Below are 23,994 nucleotides of genomic sequence, written 5' to 3'. Positions count from 1 at the left end.
CACATCCCACACTCACATGTACACTATCATGATTATAGACTAGTTGTTTAATTGACATATCATTACTAATATATATGATTGAACTTTTTATTAACTTAAAAGCCTTAGAGTTGATTGCCGTGCTTAGCTTAATTGAATGTTAGCTTAAATAGGCAATTTGGTATTAAAAGACAAAATTTTTTAATTGGTCCTAATCACCCCCTCTAAGACATATCCTTCATTCTTTAGCTCTGCCAAGCTTCTGCACGCACAGCCGTGGTAATCCCATTACACCACAGGTAAATTTTTATGAAGATCACTCTCCTCACATTGTATTTTTAGATTAGGCCGAGGTTGGATTAGACAAGTCTTATTCTCATCAATGAGACGTGACTGAATTCTTTGAGTGTAAGATGCAAGCATCTCTAATAATGTTCTAATATCTTCAAATGTTTGCATCTATGTTTGGTTGACTTGTTTTTGAACAATCTCCCTTTCAGTGGATCCATACTCCTAAAAATAGTGGGAATTGGGTGCTTATATTTGAAAATTTCTTGAGCAACATAAGGCTCCAATCAAGCAGATAATTGTGTTTCCCATTCAACTAGTCCATGTGATCTTATGAAGATGTTAGGTGGGAAATAAACCTCACATTGGACCTTAGGAATGTTTCAACGATAATCATTCAATTCCTGCTGGTTTATATGTTGTAGTCCATTTGAGCCAGTCCATGTGGTCCATAAGGCTCTAATTAAGCAAATAATTTTTATTTTTTTTTAGGATTAGTTTGATTTATTAGTTTAGTTTACTTGCTGAAGCATCAATTGATAGGAAGTTCGAATTAACTTATGCTTGTCGCCTTTTAAGTACTTTTCATTTAGTCATCTTTATTTTTATTGCTCTAAAGTTTCTCTTATCGCATAGGTTTATACATTGAGGACAATGTAGAATTTAGGTTTGGGTATAGGTTTCTTTTGAAATTTCTTCAGATTTGTGTTGAATTTTTAAAATTTTGAGCTAAAATTTTTTTTTTTTCAAAATTAAAATTTTTTTTTAATGAATTTAAGTGATTTTAAAATTAATCCAGTAGAATAATAAGATATTTAATGTTGATGATTTTTAAGTTAAAATTTTAGCTAGTTGATAGATTTCAAAATTATGTTTGAAGTTTTTATTATTTTAATTGAAAGTTTTAAACATTAATTGAGTCCTAATTTCATATGTCACATCTAGCGTATACATTAAAGTTTAAGTTTGATATTGAATTGTCAACTTGATGATTATTAATAGGAACCAAACTTAAGGAATTTTCCCATCATGTTTAATGAAAATAATTATAAAAAAAAGTAATACCTATCTAAAAAAAGTTGTGGTCGAAAAGGGATACCTATCAAAGTTCCATCAAAGGACCATTGTAAAAATTAAAAGAAGAAAATATCGAAAATAGTGTGAAAGTTGTCGATGAAAAAATCAAAAGTTGGATGAGTAGAATATTGAATTGTAAGGCAAGTTTTGGTTTAGGCTTTGGCCATCCTGAGCTCATTTGATTATCAATATTATCATGAAAGTAGATAGTTGAACCTCTTGTTGTGTTAAGTTTAGATTTCACTATGCACCCATAGAACTCAATGTTTAGAATTTTTCTAATTATGGATTAATACTTTGAACTTGATTAGGATGTTTACTAAGCGTTAGAGTTTAGGTGAAAATTGTGTTTTTCATCAATGTTTCTTAGATTTCTATAATCCGGATTGTTTTTTGAAGTGTTTGAGTTTATAGAAAATTTATTCAATTAGTTTCAAAATATATTTCTCATGTTTTACTCGAAACTTAATTGGAGCATGATAAGTAAGGCTAGAAGAAGTGTTAAGCTGTTGTGAAAACATACGCCCAAAACAACATATTTCGAGTGATGCTTGATCTCATCGAGCAGACCTCGATGGGTCTTCAATGGCATCAAAGACCTCCTCGATGGCATCGAGTAGAAAGTTAGATATATCCAGCAACAATTGATTGTTTTATCTGATTTTCTTGATAGCATCAAGGTCTCCTTAGATGGCATCAAATGTTCACTTTGATGGTATCAAAGACCACTCGATAGCATCGAATAAGTAACTCAGATATGTGTAGGATGAACAAATCATATTATCTGTCCAGGATCAACATCATGATCGGGGGTGCGAAGGGAACTGATTGAAGCATGGGAGAGCATTGATTAAACAACCTGAGAAGACGCTACAAAAGGGACTCAATCTGACAAGTAAGTTGTCAAGTGTAAGATTCTGTATACTCTCCTTCCTCGTGTAAGATTAATGGTAAGAGTTTGTGACTCAAACTCAACTAGGTTCTTGTGTAGGATCCTGACTCTTGTATATGACTTACATCTAGATTCTTATGCATGACATTGGTTCTTGTGTAAGGTCTAAATCAAGTCCTTGTTTAGGTCATCGGAGACGGGTGCGCACGTGTTAGTCTCTATAGGGGCCTCCGACGAGAGTAAACGTATGTCTTTGGACTAGGAATGTGGTTGTTGGTTAGCCTACGGAAAACCAACTAAATTATCATACGGGAGCCTCTGACGGGATTGTATGTCAATAGGTTCTTGTCTAGGACCGATGTCTGTAGCAAGCCTATAGAAACCATATAAAGTCTTTTGCGGAAGCCATTCTTTGTATATGATAGCAAAATATTAGAGTTTAACCTGATTAAAAATGTTTGATAGTGAAATCCGGTATACTCATTGGTTAAGTTGGTCTGCCAGAAAATGAGCAGAAAGAGATTTTTAATTGTTCCTAATCATCCCTTCTAGGACATAGCATTCATTCCTTAGCTCTACGAAGTTTCCGCACGCACAACCGTGGTAATCGCATTACATCATAGGTGATTTTTCATGAAGATCATTCTCTTCACATTGTATTTTTATATTAAACTGAGGTTGGACTAAACAAGCCTCTTCCTCATTAATGAAGTGTGACTGAATTCTCCGAGTGGAAGATGCAAGCATCTCTAATAATGTTCTAATGTCATCAAATGTTTGCATTAATATTTGGTTTACTTGCTTTTGAGCAATCTTACTTCGAGTGAAGCCACTCCTAAAAACAATGGGAATTGGGTGCTTACCGTTAAAAACTTCTTGAGCCACATAAGGCTCTAATCAAGTTGATGTCTATGTTTCCCCTCCAGCCAGTCAATGTGACCTTATGAAGATGTTAGATGGGAAATAAATCTCACATTGGACCTTAAGAATGTTTCAACTATAGTCATTCAATTCCTACCGTTTTCTATGTTGTGGTCCACTTGAGCTTTGAATGTGCTTCATTTTTTGAGGTAATGTTTTAGAATGATTTCAAGAAGTTGATGGATGGTGTGGATTTAACATCTAAAATTATGGTGCGACTCAGAAAAGTTTCCCACATTAAAAGTTGGCTTGTGTATTATGCAATCTATCCTGGACAGAAAATCTCCATAATAACATTAGAATATCAGGGTAATTTTACAAGGAAGCTTTTCTTTTATAAAAAAATTTATAGAGCGCCATTAAGCTAGACCTCCGATGCCAAAAAAAATTCGAGAGAAACTTATAGAGCAGTTTCTGAATCCAGCATTAACAAACAATGATTAACGCCTAACATCTTCTGAATTCCGCATTAAGTAGCATTTTTCAATGTTAATAGACAGGCTCTATCTCTTGCTAGATGGGCTACGACTTCCTAAGATTCTTTGGGCACGCTAAATCTTGGATCAGGTCATGGCCACCGTGGTCCTGCCAAATAAGCCGTACACATGTGACACAACGTAAGGTTGTTCCCTTGGGATGCCTTTGTAAGACCTTTCTTGAGGAAGGGTAAAATCGAGCCATGCCCGTACTTGTTCGCATTCGATCGCTGGTTTTATTCCTGGCATATGAAAAAATGTTCACGATCCTCGCCACATGCATTCGGTGGGTCCCACTTTGACCACGTCCTCGAACAAAACTAAGGCTTGTCCACTCATCAGATGGACCACATGAACAAGAATAATGGAATTCCTAAGGGGTGGACCGCACTAAATCTTCGTACAGGGAATGTTTACAATCAACCATATGATGAATGGTTGGATCTAGCACACGTGTCCAGTGACGAAAATCCTGAATCTCAGGGAGCGCGTCCACTCCGCATTTTCTTCTAGTAAAACCACTGGTAACGGTTATGAGGGGTATTATTGGAATTTACAGAAAAACATTCATTTTTATTTTAGTATTTTTTGAAAAGTGGAATTTATTTGATGCAATGAGGAGCATGTCCATCCATACGCATGCAATCTCCCTCTCTGTACCAGGATTATGCTTACCTTAATCCAAAGAGTCCAAACATTGGACCCCACATGTAAGAATCATATTTTAGAAATCAGATTTATGAGAAGATCCTAACCACTTATTAATGAATGTTTTTTGTTTAGTTATTTCAACCGTCCAAGTGTTGATTTACAATCAGACATATATAATGATTCTTTACTTTTATTATTTTACCCTGTGGATATTTACTGGGCCAGCATATTTTAACAGTCTCGATTGGATTATTTAGATACCACGTGTATCTTGAATGTGTGCCTGCCTATGGATGACTGTACTCTGCCAGAGCATATCTGCGTTTTTGAAAAGTGATATGGGTTCAACCTCCAAAGTCTACTACTATTCGGGTTTTCACCTATACAGGTGGGGCCAGTGATCAGTAATCGAGACCGTTGATATGATGAGCGTAAATGTGGATGGTTCTTGCTCTAAAAATTACGAAGAGTGGAAGAATCATAGCCGTTCATTAGGTGGACAAAAAGTAGACAGTTAAGATGGTAAAAATGGTAAATAAAGCAAGCATTCGCATGCAACGTAAAAAGGTATCAAAGATTCTATACCTAGGATCCATCATTCTAGAAAACTTTCGGTGGATAGGCCATCCCAGCCAAGGCCAATCATGTCAATGGTTTGGATCACTGAACCATGGGCCCACTGGTCTTGCTCAAACCTGGCCTTCATCTTTCCTTGGCAAGCACTGGTTTTCAGCTCTAACAAATGGACCCCACGTTTTGATAATCCGTACATTAGTCTATTGATTTTTAACGTAGGATCCAACATCGGATCCTATCTACCAATATTAGGAGTTAGGACCCTTTTTAGTTGAATGTGTACCGTTATTGTGTTGTTCTTTTTAACCGTTCATCTTTATCCTACAAATATCAAGAACAAAGAATTATATTATGAAGATCGTTTTCATTTGAAGTGCATCCACCGTGGGGCACAGAAGACCAACGGTCTGGATTACTGTAATACGGGCTCCATCTGTCATAAATGAAAACTCGCGTATACTGTCATAGATGCGGACCGCGTACTGATCAGTCCTCTTTTTAAAAAGGGTGAAAGAGAGGGAATCTCCGCACTGCAACGAGGTTTGAGAGATAGAAAGAGAGAGATTTCTTCCTTCTCCAACGGCCATGAAATAAAACCCTCCAAAGAAACCCTAGAAGAGGAACGAGAGACAGAAGACGAAGGAGAAGATGCAGGATATATTCGGATCCGTCCGTCGATCTTTGGTTTTCCGAATCAGTGGCTCAGATGCAGATGAAGGCAGAGGAGGAGGGGGTCTCGTAGATAAGATCGGATCTCGTCTTCGTAAATCAGGGGTCGGATTTCTCTCCAAACATCTGGCCCCACCTCCTCTTCCCTCTCCATCTCCTCCTCCATCCCATTCTCCTCTTAAGAAAGACTGTGGGCCACCGATCCGATGGCTGAAGGGCGAACTGATTGGGTGTGGGGCCTACGGCCGCGTCTACATGGGCATGAACCAGGACTCTGGCGAACTCCTTGCCATCAAACAGGTTCTTTTTCCCAAAATGCCCTCCTCTTTTCTTGGAATCACTGCCGTAATCTCTCTCATTTTCATCTTCTTTCCCTTTTTTGAAAATTTTTATTGCATTTTCAGGTTTCGATCGCTGCAAACAATGCATCCAAGGAGAAAGCTCAAGTGAGAATCAGATTATACAGTTTTCAACATATAAATATATTTTCTTTTGGTTTTGCTTTTTGTAATTCTAGAAATATCTGTGTAATTTTTTCGATCATTCGTCAACTGAAATTGGAGCATTTTTGTGAAAATTCTTCAGGTCTTTAATTTTTAAGATTTTTGGTGGTTGCAGACATAATAGAATCTCTATTTCATAATATTTTTGTTTAGCCATTTTTTTACTTGGAATGCTACATTATGAGCAGAACATGCATACTTTGATCAGGGCCATTGATTTTGTGGCCATAATGTGTCTGGGACATAGCCCAGAAAATACGGTGGTTGACTGTGATAATCATCTGATCAGCTGCTTACGGATAGACAATTATTGCAAAGTTGATAAAGATGAGCAATTGGTTTGGTTAAGATTTTGTGCGATCCCCAGGCACTTGCCCAGATCAACGGCTCCAATCACCATGTGAATTTTCCATGTGTGGTGGGATGGGAAATTTGCTTCATGGAACTCCCATGAAGCGATCATCATAATAGCATTCCTCCCTTTAATTTTCCTTTCAGCATTTGCACTTCCTTTCTGATTAAAAGGCTCCATCATAATAACAATTCGTCTAGCTGGCCTAATTTCCTCGAACTAATTGCAGGCTCATATTCGGGAGCTTGAAGAAGAAGTCAAGCTTCTTAGGAACCTTTCTCATCCGAACATTGTTGTGAGTGCTGCGTGTGCGTGTGTGCGTGTGCGTGCGTGCTATGTTCTTATCTGACAGTATTATTTGCTTTTTGTATGCAACAGAGATATCTGGGAACTGCTAGGGAGGAAGAAAGCTTAAATATTCTGTTGGAATTTGTTCCAGGCGGGTCCATCTCATCACTGCTTGGGAAATTTGGATCCTTCCCTGAGGCTGTAAGTCATATTTGATCCTCAAACTGTAGGAATAGGTGCTAGGGAGGCTTATCTGTGTGCATATATTCTTCCTGAACAGGTTATAAGAAATTATACAAAGCAGCTGTTACTAGGGCTGGAGTATCTCCATCGAAATGGAATTATGCATAGGGACATTAAGGTGTGCCCTCTCAGAAATATCCTCAGTGTGATAAATCTGTCTTCGTCCACATTCTCCTTCTAAACTAACAAAATGTATGGATTCTTCCAGGGTGCAAATATTCTTGTTGATAACAAGGGATGCATCAAAGTTGCTGACTTTGGTGCATCAAAGAAAGTTGTCGAGCTGGTATAAGCAATTGTATCCTTTTACCATTATGATAGATCCTTTCAGTAATATTCTCTCTGTCCTCAATTACCATATGCTTATCAGGCTTGTGGACTCTGACAGGCAACAGTCTCGGGTGCCAAGTCGATGAAAGGAACTCCATATTGGATGGCTCCGGAAGTCATTCTCCAGACTGGGCATAGCTTGTAAGTACTCATACACTCCTATGCTTTTTACATGGATATGTGCTAAAACTTTGGTTTTATTTTTTTATTTTTTTGTATGTATGTGTGTGTGTGTGTGTGTGTGTGTATATATATATATATAAAATTTGAATCTGTTAATGAAATCCTTGTCTTGGATCTTTAACATGATGAGCTTCCTTTTTTTTTTTTCTTCTTCTTCTTTTCGTTTGTATTTTGTATTTGGATATTTGTATATATTTGCTCCCAAGTGAGGATTAAGGAGTCTTCTAGAGTGGAAAATGTCAATCTTTCAAAATTTAAGTCTGAGGAGCTGTTTGGTATATGCCTAAAAATGAATTCATCTCATTTTCATTAAGGGCCTTTTTTTTTTCCTCACCAATTACCACATTTATGTAAAGGAAATGTGCAATGATTACAAATTACTTTTCCTCTCTCCTGAAAACATTTGCATTTGACCGCCGATTCCCGTGTTTGTTTATTGGCGGTAAAATCGTAATGATGGCATTTTTTTACATTACTTCAATGTCAAATCTTCACCAAAATACACTAATATTGCTGTTCGGATTTGAGATTTTCACGGTAATGCCATAGACAAGTGCAATGATTAGAGATTCCTTTACTCGTTCCTAAATGCAATTTCATTTGACAAACGATTCCCGTGTTTGGTTTGGCAGTGGTAAAATCATAATGATGGTAGCTTTCCTTTCAATTACCAGCGTAATTGGTGAAACAAACAAGCCATAATAATAAATACATACTAGAGACCAAGATCTCTAAAACATAATTACTATTAGCGAAAATAAGATGAACTCAATTTAGGCGTCTACCAAACAGGGCCTTATGCTTTGGATTTATCTCATTTGGAAAAGTGGTATGCATTGCCATGAACTTTACATGACAACGTTTTTTTTTTTTTTTTTCTAATGGGCTTTGCATTGGGCATTGCATTGTGTGGGAGGAATTCTATCATTCCAGGAGGACCAGTTGCATGATATAAATATATTATGTTCTACGAATCATGTTTAAAAAACGGACTCAATTGTGTTACTATTTCAGAGTGATTAACAAACTCATAGTTTGGCAGTTGTGAACATTATTGTTAGCATTGTTTTAAATAACTTCGCTATGTCGTGTGTAGCTTATGCTATGTAGCGTAGCTTAGCCTTAATTCCACATAGGTTATGGAAATAGCTGAAGTCCATGTAGCCTGCGCTACATGCTAATTTTGAAACGTTACAAGCTACATAACCTATATGTAGCTTACACTACAAGTTATTTTTCACTAAAACATTAAAATCAATTAATTTTTTCAATGATTTATTAATTTTTTCATTTTTAAATAAAAATTAATTAATCTTTTCAGTGATTTTAGTAAAATAATATAAATAATAGTATTAAATCAGTTAGGTCGCTTTTTATTTACCTCAATACTCAATGTTTGTTTGTTTTTTTTTTTTTTTCCTGTTATTTTAGGCTGTATTTGGTTTCACCAAATGTCATTATATTTCATTAATTATTATATATTTCATTAATTATTAGACTGATTCGGTGCAAAATATCAATGAAATAATATAAATAATAGTATTAAATCAGTTAGGTTGCTTTTTCTTTACCTTTATACTCAGCGTTTGCTTATTTTTCTTGTTATTGTAGGCTGTATTGGGTTGCACCAAATGTCATTAAGTTTCATTAATAATTGGACTGATTTGGTGCTAAATATCAATGAAATTTCCTTACATTTGGCGCAACCAAGTACAATCTTAACTAAAAATCCATATGTAGTGTGTAACTTAGTTTAGGCTGCACGCTTCAGACGGGTGAACTCTAGCTACATGCTATTCACTATTTAAAACACTGATTATTAGCAAAACATCATGCTGACGACACCATGAAAACAAACTTGTCAATTTGTTGGAACTTAAGTGAATGAATATATTATGCGATAAAGATCACAGGAATTTGGCTGACTTTCACACTGGTCGAACGGACAAGAAGACACCTAGCTCGGGATCTTTATCCAGGTCAGGTAGAAGAGTCTTTCTCACCTTTGGGCCTTTCTGCTTTGTTTTTGGTCAGACAATCTTGCATAAAACACCTTTCTTGGTGTTACAACCAGTGTTCGAGTTGTCGGTATCGCTACAAGTTTCGCTGGCCAGAGATAAAGATATAATATCGTTATCGCCGATAATATCGCCGATAACCGGAAATGCAAGAAAAAATGGGGAAACATGGAGAAAATGATGGAATTTTTCAGTGAAACTTTAGGACATACATGAATACACATATTTACATATTTAGGAATAAAAAAATTGCAAAAAAAATACATTACATAATAAGTTTTCATTTAATGGGACAAAAAAAGCATGCAATGCCATAAAAATCACTTTAATAACAACTAAAATGAGTTTATATATTACCAATGAAGTTGACATACAGTAATTAAGACATGTAAAAGTGAATGAACTCAAAGATGCCAAATCAAGGATGGATTGGATTATCCAATCAGTGTGGTTTTTTGCATGATAGAAATGTACGTCACAAATCCACTCCTACCATTTGTTTTGAAAGGCCACAATAAGATAATGTTCTAAAAGTTAGCCAGATCCAAAAATCTGGTGGTGGGCCATACCACTGTTTTTAATGGTAGGCATTTAATCACCACTGTTTCCCTTAGTGTGGTCCACCTGAGATGCAAATCTGTCTCATTTTGGACTCATGCCTTAAAATTATCTATCAAAATAAATGGACGACATTGATAAAATATTTATCATTATGATGGCCCCACAGAGCATATTCAAATCTTTGGTGGACGACCTTTACATAAGAAACGGTGGTGATAGACCATTAAAACCTTCTCATGGATTACAGAAGTTTTGGACCAACCTAATATTTGTTCTTTTCTATATAAAGGTTTACGAGACCTTACCAAAGGGTTGGATGACAAATAAACATTACAAAAACATAAAAACATTAATGTAGGCTCAGAGAAGTTTTTAATGGTGGAGGTTCAACCACCACTCTTTCTTAAAATATGGCCCAGCTTAGATATCGATCTGCTTCTTTTTTTGGGCTAGTGTCTTATAATAATATGAAAAAACCTATGGACGGCATGTATAAAAAATAAATACATCAATGTGGGCCCCGTCGTGAGAGACACACCACTGTTTGTAAAGCCTCGTAATTGCACCGAAGGGAGCTTTCGTCTTGGCTGGTGTACCAAGCATCTGGGTGTATTGACGTTAGCAAGTTTTGTGGGTCCCATCATGAGGTATGTGTTATATCCAAACCATCCATTCATTTTATGAGCTCGTATTAAGGCTTAAGCTGAAAAATAAGATAGATATAAAGATCAAGTGGACCACACCGCAAAAAGCAGTGGGGGATTGAACGTATACCATTGAAACCTTTTTTGGGGTCACATAAGTTTTGGATCAATATTATATGTGTTTTTCCTCTTATTCCAGGTATTTTTGACCTTATGAAAAGATTGAATTGAAAATAAACTTTATGGTGGCCCTACAAATGTTTTAACGGTGAAAATCATTACCCACTGCTATTTCTGGTGTGGTTCATTTGAGATTTGGCTATGATTTATTTTTTGATTCATGCTCTAAAATGATTTTGAAAAATGAATGAACGGTATGGATGTAATAAGTACATCATTTTGGGGCCCATTAACTTTGATAACCTTTGAACCGTTCGTACAACTCGGAGCTCGAGGAGCTCCAGCGCTCGTCGTCGCATGACACGTACCCACGCTGGCAGTCCACTTGCTTTCCTTTATTGAAGTGACGTCAGCAAGTTATGTGGGCCCCACTATGATGTATGTGTTGTATCCACACCGTCCATCCATTTTGAGATATCATTTTAGGGCATGAGCCAAGGAATGAGGGAGATAAAAATCTATAACGGACCCCACCACAGAAAGCAGTGGGGAGAGTGATTCCCACCGTTGAAAGTATCCTACGGCCCACCATAATGTTCATTTGAAATCCAACCCGTTCAAAAGTTAAAAAATACCTAAAATAAGGGAAAACATAAATATCAGCTTGATCTAAACCTTTTTTGGCCTTTAGAAGTTTTTAATGGTGGACGTCACTGTTCCCACAGTTTTCTGTGCTGGGGCCCAATGGATCTTTGGATTTAACTCATTCTTTGGATATTGCCCTAAAATGATCTCTCCAAATGGATGGAAGGCGTGGATACAAAACATACATCATGACGGGGCCCACGGAACTTGGTGACGTCACTTCAGTAGCTAGTCTCGCTACTCAACCTGTCAGTAGCTAATCCACGCCCCTTTCTTCTCATCTTCCACGAAAAGCTTCCATCGTTTTTTCTGCCTAAAAAAAAATTCCGAATATCTTTCCCCAAATTTCTCTCTTTTTCAAATCCCCACCCAAATCCCCTCCAACCTCGCCGAAATTGGGTTTCTTCCAAACCTATTCTTTTCAGAGAAAAAAAAAAGAAGAAATTTCTTATCTCTGAAAATCCGGCGCTATCAACCGTGATTGGCCCATCAAATCCATCCGAAAGCCACTCTGGCGAGTAGATTTTGAGAAAAAAATGGTAAGAGATTTTTTTTTCTATATCTGTTTTTTTTTTTTTTAAATTTAAATAATAGGGAGAGTTGTTGCTGATAATTATTTTTTTCCCGATAAAATCGAAAATATCGCCGATATTTCGTCGACATTAGGAAGAGAAACGAATTTTTGGTGTTTCGGTGTCGCCGGTCCAGCGACACCGATAATATCGGCGATATTATTGATTTTTCCTCGACAATGGAAACACTGGTTACAACAATGCAGTTCTGCTTAATGAGCGGATTGATGGAAATCAAACTTGAACGCCAACTCAGGAAAAGGATCATGTTGTAGATTGTGAGAGTTATTTCCCCTTTTGGGGTGAAAGACATTGTTGTAACTTTCATAGGAGAAATATTGCTGTGAAATGTAAAACCCCACACTCAGAAGGCCTATGAGAAAGAAAGTGTTGTTCATGCAATTATAAGCGCCTGGCCCCTTTCATTGGAGAAGCCTTTTTTTTTGAGGTTTTTTTTTTTTTTTTGTTGTTGTTTTTGAAAGATTGGAAAGATATATAATTATCAGAATGCTTGAAAGAAGAAGGTGCTAGTCATGTGATCACAAGCACCCCAGCAACAGAGGACAACAAATTACCCTTGCTACCCGAAATCATGGCCCCGAGAAGTGGAAATTAGAAGGGTTTGAGGCCCATTAAAGCATTGTTCCAGAAATATCACTAGTCATATTCATTTAAGTTCAAGAGATGGATGGTGTTGGGGATGTGAGAGGTCTTTTCCCCCTTGTGGTGATAGAGTGACTGACTTCCAAACAAGACCCATTTGTAATGCAATGTAATGCCTATGTTTAGAAGCTTGAAAGAGAGAGTATCTGCCATGCGATTGTAAGCACCTGAACAACTTTCACAGGAGAACAATTTGCCACGAAAATGTAAAGGCTGATGATCAGAATGTTTCAAAGAATGATACAAAAAGAACCAGCCATGTGACTGTAAGCACCTGAATCAAATACCTGGGCACCAGAGGAAGACAAATTTGCAGCAGTGTATTGCAATGTCTTAACTGAAACTTGCAGCAGCATTAACCTCTGCAAGTCTGCAAGGCATCGGAATGAGTACTGGATACAATGGATGAGCTTTAGGTACCCAGTGAAGGAATATGTTTCAAAGAACGATACAAAAAGTACCAGCCATGTGACTGTAAGCACCTGTATCAAATACCTGGGCACCAGAGGAAGACAAATTTGCAGCAGTGTATTGCAATGTCTTAACCGAAAACTTGCAAGCAGCATTAACCTCTGCAAGTGTGCAAGGCATCAGAATGAGTACTGGATACAATAGATGAGCTTTAGGTACCCAGTGAAGGAATAAGTTTCAAAGAACGATACAAAAAGTACCAGCCATGTGACTGTAAGCACCTGAATCAAATACCTGGTCACCAGAGGAAGACAAATTTGCAGCAGTGTATTGCAATGTCTTAACTGAAAACTTAAGGCAGCATTAACCTCTGCAAGTGTGCAAGGCATCAGAATGAGTACTGGATACAATAGATGAGTTTTAGGTACCCAGTGAAGGCATAAGGTTCAGGTTTGTGCTCAACTCTCCAAGAAATATCTATTCATATTCTTTTCAGTCACCAGAGCAGCAAGATGATTGGATTCATTTTGAGCTTCTAGATTCTGATGTGGCTTCAGGTGCACATTCCTAGTAATATGGTAAACATGGAACGTGTTTGTAGTTTTGGAAACAGATTTTCTGGATCAAGGATTCTTCCTATTCTGTGAAAGAAGAACAATATCCTTCAGCCTTTGAACATTTGTAGACTAACCAGATAATTTAGTCTCTATCCATTGACTCTGCTAGAGACTAGTCATTAACCTCCTACACTTTCTATTCTCAATTGTGAAATCCGGATTATGGGTCATTTATGATCCAGATTGCTTTTGTACCAACCTGGAGTTGTGGCTTACATTCTTATTTATGATTAAGAAGTAAACTTGCGATCTGTATTTATACTCAGAATGTCTTTTTATACTTTGATTTGCGCAATCTCAGGCATTTTCATATATGCTTCCTTTATATTACACTGCAGGATTTACCGTAATAACATTTGAACCACTTAAAAAGGAAAAACAAAGAAAAAAAATCATCAGTTAGTATATAAATTATAACATCCATTTTGGATATAGTTATATGTACTTGAGCATATTGCATGATCCAAACCATAGTGTAAAACAAAGAAAAAAAATCATCAGTTAGTATATAAATTATAACATCCATTTTGGATATAGTTATATGTACTTGAGCATATTGCATGATCCAAACCATAGTGTACATATTAATGAAAGTAGTGTACTGCTGCCCATTTCCATATCATGTAATGGAGGGGCAGATACTAGGATTTATGCAGTAGAGATGCTTCAACAATTTCAAACGTGGGTCGCAAACTCTCAATTGCGTCAAAGACAAATCTAAACCCTAAGAACTTTCATGAAGACCTGCAATTGCAGCTCATTACATATAAAGAAAGTGAATAACATGATTCTTGGATCGCTTTTTCTCCTGATGTCATGCATATGAGATCCTATTTGAGTTGCATGATTTTTCTTACAATATGTTATTTTCAGGAATTGCTACCATATATATATATAATATATATATATATATCCTAACTAAAAAATCTTCGTTAATTAGGTTTCAAACCAAGCTTCTATTAATTCTCCAACAGAAATCCATGTGATCTATTTTAATCAGGCTCTAGAGTTGAAAACTTCTTTTTTCCTTAGCCCCTGGAAAATTGCACAAAAAATCACCGAGAAGCTTGATAAATTAAGAGCTTTCATATTTTTCTGCCTGAGAAAAATAGGTGATATCAGAAGTACAATTTCAAATTCATGGGAGGGGTAGGATTATTGGACCGCCCCAGAAGTACAACTTCTCAAGAAGTGAATTTGATGATTTAGGTGGGGCATTTCTCAGGAAAGTTCTTTGTTCGTTCTCTCTTTAGCTTCATTACCAAGCCGCCTAGTGTATCTCACCTGCCTTGTCCGTTTCTACGAGGCCCCCCTTGTTAAAGTGATAAAGTCCCTTGATATACATTGATACACCACACTTTGACAGCTTAAGCTTTTGGAGTAAATGGTTTGACATGGTATCAAAGTGGAAGGTCCTATGTTCGACTCTCGAGAGCAGCAAATATGCCTCGCTAATAGATTATTCTCCCATGGGGGGTTAGGAAAATCAGGTCCGGCCCAGGGACCGGGAAATTAAGCCCGGCCTATTTATGGTGTGACTGTCCCTCCACCCTCTTCAGTATGTTCCCGTGTGGAATTCCCACCCTGCACGTGCGGCGGGGGAGGGGGAGGTGTTAAAGTGATAAAGTCCATTGATATACATTGATACACCACACTCTGACAGCTTAAGCTTTTGGAGTAAATGGTTGTTTGACACCCCTCATGTGGCGGTGTTTGTTTGGCTTGTGGGTCGGAAGAGGGTTCTCATAGTGGACAATTTTGCAAAGGAGATCATTAGTTCTTCCCAATGTTTGCTTGATGTGTATGGAGGATGCATAGTTGATTTGATCACATCTTTGTGAATCGCCCTTTTGTTCGTAGAGTCTGGGATCATTTCTTGTGTTTGCTCCACACAGATTGGGTGATGCCGAAGAATGTGGAAGACTTTTTGGGGGCTTGGCATGAGGAGTTGGGAAAGGTGGGAAAGTTAAGTGGTTGATCATTATGGCCTGTCTTTTGGGTTATTTGGGGGGGAATATCAAAGGTCTTGTCTCGGGTTGGGCTATTTATGTCAAGGTCGACATGGCTGCAAATCTTTTCTTCTTGATTGTTGTCTCTTTGGGTTGTATTCTTTCCTTGCTCTGTGCGGGTTTCTTGATAAATCTGTTGTTAGCTCTCTCTAAAAAAAAAATAATTCGTGGGAGGGTCCAGGACCAGAAAAATGGATGCCTAATAAGCAATCTTGAATGCAGACGTATGATGTACTTCCAGCTTTACTCTCTCTCAAAAAAATAAATAGATAAAATAAAATAAAATAAATCGTGGGAGGGTCCAAAACTAGAAAAAATTGATGACTAATGAGCAATCTTGTATTCTTTCCTTGCTTTATGCGGGTTTCTTAATAAATCTGTTGTTAGCTCTCTCTAAAAAAAATTAATTCGTGGGAGGTTCCAGAACCAGAAAAATGGATGACTAATAAGCAATCTTGAATGCAGACTTATGATTTACTTCCAGCTTTACTCTCGCTCAAAAAAATAAATAGATAAAATAAAATAAAATAAATCGTGGGAGGGTCTAGAACCAGAAAAAATTGATGACTAATGAGCAATTTTGAATGCAGACCTGTGATGTACTTCCAGCTTTACTCTCTCAAAAAATAAAAATGAAATAAATAAAATAAAATAAATTGTGGGAGGGTCCAGAACTAGAAAAAAATTGATGACTAATGAGCTATCTTGAATGCAGACCTGTGATGTACTTCCAGCTTTTTAACAGATACCGGTTCCATCGTTCATGAGCAATCTTCAGTTAAGAAACCCATGCATTGTTCTAATACTAGGGCATGATTGAAATTGGAGGAATAAGCTGACTTGTAGTTTTACCTTAACCTAGCTTGGTTAATTATCAATTACAAGAATTAAAAATAGTTAAATACTCTAATCTACTGAATGCAAATGGACACATATACACCAAATTTATACTCTAATTGTACAACTCTAACATTTCCACTCTTTCAAGAAGGTGGTGTGACTAGAGAGGTTGTCACCTATATTTGAGTTAGTTATCAAGCACCCTATTTCGTACTCTGTGCACGCACGTATGAGATCTGGATCATTCATCTTTTAGGTCAATCCATGGACGGCTACACCCTGAACTTGACACTGGTTGGATGATCTTCCCCCCATTTGGAGGACAAAAATCCAAGAAATTGTAGTTGATACTCCATCTTGTATATTTGGCACAAATATCAGATCTGGGTCATTCATGATTCATCTACTATGCCCATCCATTGACTTTGTGCATGCCAAAATTTTCATTGGGTGGATGATCTTGGTCTCCCATTGGAGGACGAAAATTCAACCGAAGATAGTCAACATTCATTGGACCAAAATACTCTTCATTCGACGGCTAGGATCATTTGACTTCTGTGATTTTTGGGTTAGGCCTAACCGTCATAGGCCCCACACAGGTGAATGGTCCTGGTCTTGTACATGTGTGTGCCTATTTCACAAATATGTATGACGATGTCATGACATTGCAAGCACATCCTATTATGGAACCAATGTCTTGTCAATCTAGAACCAACTATTTTTCTTGAGGCAGATAAACATTGGTCAATTGCAGATAAAGGTCAATCGTACAAAGTAATAAATACAACATGGAGATGCAAGTTTTGACTGGAGTCTTCCAGCGATGCCACATTTGAAAGAACTCAGCGACAACATTAAATAGAGGAATTCTCACCACGCGTGTGGTTTCTCGATGGAAAATATTCCAAAACAATATTATATTTCTCCAAAATGTGATTAGTGATCATGTGGCTTCACTCCAAGTTATGCTGTACTAATTGGGACAACTAACAGTCCACAATCAACTAAGTAGGCCGGAAAGCTGGAATTTTATGCACAGGCCAATCAGTTGGAGTAAGCATGGAGCTTCATCCATAACCTTCCTCGATGGATGAAGCAATAATTAACTAGCTCGCTCTAGATTTTCTCAATATCTATGATCTACTAAAAGAGTATTTATTATGCCACCAGGTTCTATATTTGGCACCAACCTAAGAAAAAATTGTAAAAAATCAATAGATGGTTCTACTCTCTCTTATCTACCTTACATAGCAAACCAAGTAAAAGTTCTTGTTTGGACAAATCAATATTTAGCTAGCTCACTCACTAGAATTTTTATTTTTTGATTTTTATTTTGATTTTTATTTTTTTGGATATTAGTCAATATCTGTGATCTACTAAAGAGTATTATCCTGCAAGGTTCTATATTTGGCACCAACCAAAGAAAAAAAAAACTGAAAAAATCAATATATGGTTCTACTCTCACCTATATAACTAAGATAGCAAACCAAGTAAAAGTTCTTGTTTGGATGAATCAATACTTAGAGCTAGCTCACTCACTAGATTTTTTCGATATTGGTAAATATCTGTGATCTATTAAAGAGTATTTATTATGCCACATGGTTCTATATTCGGCACCAATCAAACAAAAAACTGAAAAAAATCAATATGTGGTTCTACTCTCACCTATCTTAGATAGCAAACCAAGTAAAAGTTCTTTGTTTGGCATCCACACCAGCTTCTGGGCATTTCAATGTTGAATAAAACTTGTTCCAAGTTTTCCAACAGACCTCTGCACTCAATAGTAAGATCAACAAAGATGCTGATGTCTAATCTTTTGGGTATCTGTTTACCTGTATTTCTTATAATGATCTGGGTGTTTGGTACTTCTGGTTACTCTTACTCCCATATGTACACATTCACCTGTGACTGTCAAATGTATGCTAGTTAATGTGTGGTGAATATCCCTTGTATCCCAGAAGTTAATGCATCTGTTGTCAGAGACAATATTAGAATGCATAATGTGTACATTTGAGTAAATATATAGCTGTATCTTGGGTATACTGAAATTTAGGGTTTTCCACCTGTAAGCTGTATCTCTCCCATGTTTTCCTTGTTGTTCTCCTGTGCTTAGGGTACACACATTGTAAATGGCCCTTCACCAATATTTCCATGCGTCAATGACATTTCTTGACACTCTTTTGCTCCTATTCTATTTCCAAATTTTATTATTGTAATCATTGTTTATTTGATGAAAGGGAAAGTCCCACATTCCTGATTTATTTTTCCCAAAAAATTTCTTAGCTCGGCCGATATATGGAGTGTTGGATGTACTGTCATTGAGATGGCTACTGGAAAACCCCCATGGAGTCAACAATACCAGCAAGAGGTACGCGTTATAGTTTCCTTCTTATAATCAATTGCTCCTTTCAGAAAAGGGAAAAAAAGTTGTTGAGCAATGTAACTTGGACATGGACTTGTGGGTCGGTGTTGGACACAAATATAGGGTCTTGGACTTTCTGGCTTTCTAAAGTCAGATTTATTGATACAAGTGCAAATATTTATGATAATAAATTAATTATTAATATGTAAAAGATCCCAAAAAAATATTTATAACAAAATCCTAAAAATAAATTTATTCATAAAGTAGGTTATTTGATTCTATGGCAGAATACGATGGATGATTTGTAGGCACTTGCCTTTTCATAGATGGCATATATTTAAGTCAAATTAAATTATCCAAATCTTGAAAACAACTGATGTGTTATAAACCTAAAATAGTATTGACTGAATGATTGTAATATCTGATTGTGAAAATTTGTTTCTGGAATTTGAACCATTGACTTAGGAGGATGTTTTAAACATATTTTGTTTACTTTCCCCCCCTCCCTCTTTTTTTTTTTCCTTCTACTTTGTAACATGTTCTACTATCCACTTTCAGATTAACACGTAATGTTCCTTCCAGGTTGCTGCTCTGTTCCATATTGCATCAACAAAATCACATCCGCCAATCCCTGAGAATCTCTCTATGGAGGCAAAAGATTTTCTTCTGAAGTGTTTACAAAAGTATTACACACATTCTTTTCCCTGCATTAGTTTAGACTGAATATCTTGATGGCAAGGGTTTCAGTGTGGATGTTGACTTTATGGGCCTGCTGGACCGCTTTTGGTCCGAAAACTGGCTTTACAGTGTGTTTGGAGGACATGGTTTCCAAAATGCAGTTTCAATAATGTTTTTGAGCTAAAAGCCAATCATGTGGAACTGGGCAGAAGAGCTGCCTTTCCGCTTTAAGAAGTGAATGGATAGGATGTGTCATGATTGAGGATGACTAGCATCTATCTCTCCATTGGGGCCTACATTCTGAGATGGCGTGATGATCAGAACTACTGTGGTCCACCTTTAGAAAATTATGCCAAACATATGATTTCTGACAGTCTTTATGTATACATGAATGTAGAACAAAGAAAAATTGCATTTTCAAATGCTCACAGCTCATTTACAATCGAACAGAGCAGATGGACAATTGCAATCACCAGACCATCTCGGTACATGGGCCCCAATGGGTGGCCCATGTTGGGGATCCTAAATGATGACATAGGCAAAACAAACTCATTTTGGATTACATGAGCAATACGGGCTACACTCCAATGCATCGGACCTCAAATTTGTTCCATTATGTCAGTTCCACAGGTTATATAGGGTCAACCCAGCATGCTTTCGGGTTAAATCTAGTTGTTGGTAATCTGTCCTAGGACCCAAACCTGGTTCTAGGTTGGACTTGGTTCACTGGGTCATTGAGTCCACATGACCCATTGACAGCCCTACCAGGAATCGAGAGATCCCAGACTAGTGTAAGTCAATCAAACTATGAAGCCATTTCAGTCATTTCTTAATTTCATCCAATTTTTTTTCCCAGTCAACTGTTATATTTGTGGCTTGCTTTTTCTCTTGTGCTTACTCTGGATTCTGTGAAACTAACATAACATTTTTGCAGAGAACCGAACTTGAGGCTTGCTGCTTCTGATTTGTTGCAGGTGATTCTGAACTGAAAGTCATACACAGATTATACTATGAAACATTTGACGAACTATTAATTTTTAACTGTCTTGGATGCAGCATCCCTTTGTTACAATGGAATTTCGAGATCAGTACCCAATACTCCGCTCTTCCACTATGGTCAGTCAGTCTAACCATTCCAAGGTACTTCCATCATGTTAAATCTTGACCTTATCTTCTGCTGATATCAGTACTCCTAATACCACCAGGAACATTCAAGGAGCTCGTTTTCAAAGCCCGGATTGTATCCGAATAACTCGTAAGTGTTATTCATACAATGCCTTTGGTATATATATATTTTTTTCAGAGCAAACCCCTGTGAATCAACTGTAAAAGGTTCTTCATGCTGCAGGCTTAGCCCGATGACTGTGTCTAGGACGACCTGCAAGGGCCTGAAAGATTCTCATAATGTTGATAGTGTGAGGTGCTCAAATCTATGGACCAGCGATGACATGTGTCAGATTGGTGATGAAGATGAATTTGAGGTGGCTCGATCAGTAAGACCAAATGATGCCTCATTAGTAGACCAGTTTAACAAGGTGATGTTTTTTCTCTTGGTGAGTTCTGTAATGCCATAGCAGAATAAGAAGCTTCTATATCTAACTAATGGTGGATTTATTTGTATGTTATAGAGTTTTAATCCCATGTCAGAGCCCCTAGATGATTGGTCATGCAAGTTTGATGAAAGCCCTGAACAAAGAGTGAACTTCGAGGACTTTGGTGGGTCAGTCAAGGGTGCTGCTGACAACTCTGGAGCATCTGGGAAAGGCATGAATGATTTCACTTTCCCTTGTGGGCCAGCCAGTGAGGATGATGATGAAGTCACGGAGTGCAAAATCAAAGCCTTCCTAGATGAGAAGGTACGACTTTACTACTGTCTTCAACTTCAATATGGTCACACACTTGGAGTCAGTTTGGATATAGCCCATTCTGTGCTCATTATGGAAGCCCATTATGAGAACAGAATGGAACTTGGTCCATAATGAGCACAGAGTGGAGCTTGGCCCAGCCCATGTGCATTGTGCGGAAGCAGGGCCATTTGGCACATCCTTCAATGTGTGGATGTGAGATAGTAACAAGTTTTTTTTTTTTGAAAGGCCTGAGATGGTAACAAGTTGGACCTGTTACATTCCCATTCTTATTTGGTATGGTAGTTGGTGGACATTCCAGACAGGCCCTGTTCTGTTTTATATGAGCAATGAGTGTTCTTACACTGCCAAGTCTTTGTTGCCATCATATCAGGCTTTGGAACTGAAGAAGCTGCAATCACCACTATATGAAGAGTTCTACAACACTATGAATGCTGCTTCTCCAAATGTTGCTGGAAAGACTTACAGTGATGATGCTAAAAGTATTCCAAAGTTGCCTCCAAAATCACCAAGCAGGGTAGCCAGTGGGGCATCTTCCCGGCTGGTTGATGCCGCCAAAACGACGAGCCCCAGCAGTGGCAGCAGACGCTTCTCTAGCAGCAGTGGGGGCGTAACCAATCAAGTTCTACAAGAAATTCCATTGCCTCAGCTGAATGAATGGAAAGAGCTTCAACTAGATGATCGGAAAGAGCCAAACAGCCCAAGGTATGTCAAATCGATTAATGTATGTTTCAAATTACCTCTCCTTCTACATCATGTTATTGCCTTCCCAGAATCATTTCATGCGGGAGGAATGCTGCAGAAGTGTAACTGCAGTTCCCCCAACCCAAACGCATCCCACATTAGATAATGTGCTATGCATGCTTGAGATCCAGCTTGTTCAGTGGGTTTGCCCCTTTGTTAATGTGCTCCAGCCTGAAAAAGAAAGGCCAGTTGATGGTTAAAAAGGTAACTGACTGTACAAATTCATTGTACACATGTCTCTTATGCATGTGTACTGCATTACTGTAATGCAGGGGCATTTTCACACCGGGCTCGAGTGGGATAGCCTGTGGGATGCAGGGACACACTCGGAGTGGGCGGCCCATGTGAGACGGGTGGCTTGTGTGAGGTAGTACCCATGTGATGTGGAGCCCACGAGGGGGGTTCGGCCAAGGTCCTAACCCATGCGATGTGGGGCCTGGGCTATGAGATAAATGGATTAATTCGCCATGCTCTATCAGTTCGAGCTTTTAGAGCAAGTGGCTAATTGTCTTGCATCATACTATGTGGGCCCCACCATGTGCCACATTGGCCTGATGGTCCATCTGTAGTAATTCCCTGGACATGTGCATTATGTCCTGTCCTGTCTAAACCTGAGTATGCGGTGGTTGCAGTTTGAGTTTCTCTGAGAGGCAGAGGAAGTGGAAAGAAGAGCTAGACCAAGAGCTTGAGAGAGAACGAGGTGCAATTTGTACTTTCTTTTTACACACAAGTTGTTTGAATTGTCTTGGGCATGTTTCTTTCTTTTTAGTGATCATGACATGATTATGTTTGCAGAGATGAAGCGCCAGGCAGGTGTTGTTGGGAAATTGTTTTCTCCAAAGGACAGAGTTTCAAATCGTAAGAGAGACCGGTTATGGCTTGCATCCCCGGGAAAATGAATATGCATACAAGTATGTTTCCTCGTGTGTTTTCACATCTCTACTTGCATTTAATGGGTTGTCTGGTTGAGGTATTACTCTATGCAGCTCTATTTCGGTGACTAGCCCAAGTATTCTGTGGCTATCGCAATACAACCCTGCAGTCTTGTGCTTCTTGCAGTTCAAGCATAAAATTTCATGCTGTCACTGTCCATGTATAGATTTTGGTTCAAGGCTGCTGCATGGTATTTGCTCAGCTCAAAATGTGGTAATGGCCATTGTTGTCCAATTTGGACAAAATGATCTTATTTGTAATGGTATTATATTGCTGTATCACATGGTAGTTAGGTGTTGAGAAATATACCATATTGGATTTTGATGTTGAAACTGTGGTACAAACTGGTGTTGTAAAGCTCATATTCCTCGTATAGTATCACCACCGCCTGTATTATCAGCAACCAATAAAGATCAATTGTATGTTTTATATTTCACTCTTTTATTTGAAAAAATTGGTAACTTTAAGACAGTTTTAACCAAAATGTGGGGGATTGCCACATATTATTTTATAAAGATCAATTGTATGTTATATATTTCACTCTTTTATTCGAAAAAATTGGCAACTGTAAGACAGTTTTAACCAAAATGTGGGGGATTGCCACTTATAATTTTATAAATAATGAGAATCAAAATTACATCAACTATGGCATTGAGAAATACCATTTTTGGATTTTGATGTTACAATTGTGGTCTAGAGCAATGTCGTAAAGCTCATAATCCTCCTATGGAAACACCACCACCTCTATTATCACTGGCTAATAGGATCGATTGTATGTTTGATATTTCAATTTTTCTATTTGAAAAAAATGGCAACTTTAAAACAAGATTAACACCGCCCCCCCAACAAAGGTTGGGGATCGGTGTCAAACAACCATTTACTCT

At 37.7% G+C, this 23,994-nt stretch overlaps 1 protein-coding gene across 1 annotated transcript; it reads left to right on the top strand.

Annotated features, from left to right (window-relative positions):
- The first annotated feature begins 5,388 nt into the window (after window positions 1-5,388).
- LOC131255463 (mitogen-activated protein kinase kinase kinase NPK1) lies at window positions 5,389-23,546 on the top strand. The gene is made up of 17 exons (XM_058256191.1): window positions 5,389-5,829; window positions 5,934-5,975; window positions 6,614-6,679; window positions 6,763-6,873; window positions 6,953-7,033; window positions 7,124-7,201; window positions 7,304-7,386; window positions 18,812-18,896; window positions 19,473-19,573; window positions 20,503-20,542; window positions 20,625-20,684; window positions 20,774-20,823; window positions 20,917-21,103; window positions 21,197-21,424; window positions 21,807-22,138; window positions 22,810-22,877; window positions 22,973-23,546. The coding sequence occupies exons 1-17, from the start codon at window positions 5,509-5,511 to the stop codon at window positions 23,074-23,076; spliced, it is 2,037 nt and encodes a 678-aa protein (XP_058112174.1). The 5' UTR covers window positions 5,389-5,508; the 3' UTR covers window positions 23,077-23,546.
- The last annotated feature ends 448 nt before the right edge of the window (window positions 23,547-23,994 follow it).

Source organism: Magnolia sinica, chromosome 9 (genome assembly GCF_029962835.1).
Source record: "Magnolia sinica isolate HGM2019 chromosome 9, MsV1, whole genome shotgun sequence".
NCBI classification, from domain to species: Eukaryota; Viridiplantae; Streptophyta; class Magnoliopsida; order Magnoliales; family Magnoliaceae; genus Magnolia; species Magnolia sinica.
This window is presented reverse-complemented; position numbering and strand designations above follow the sequence as displayed.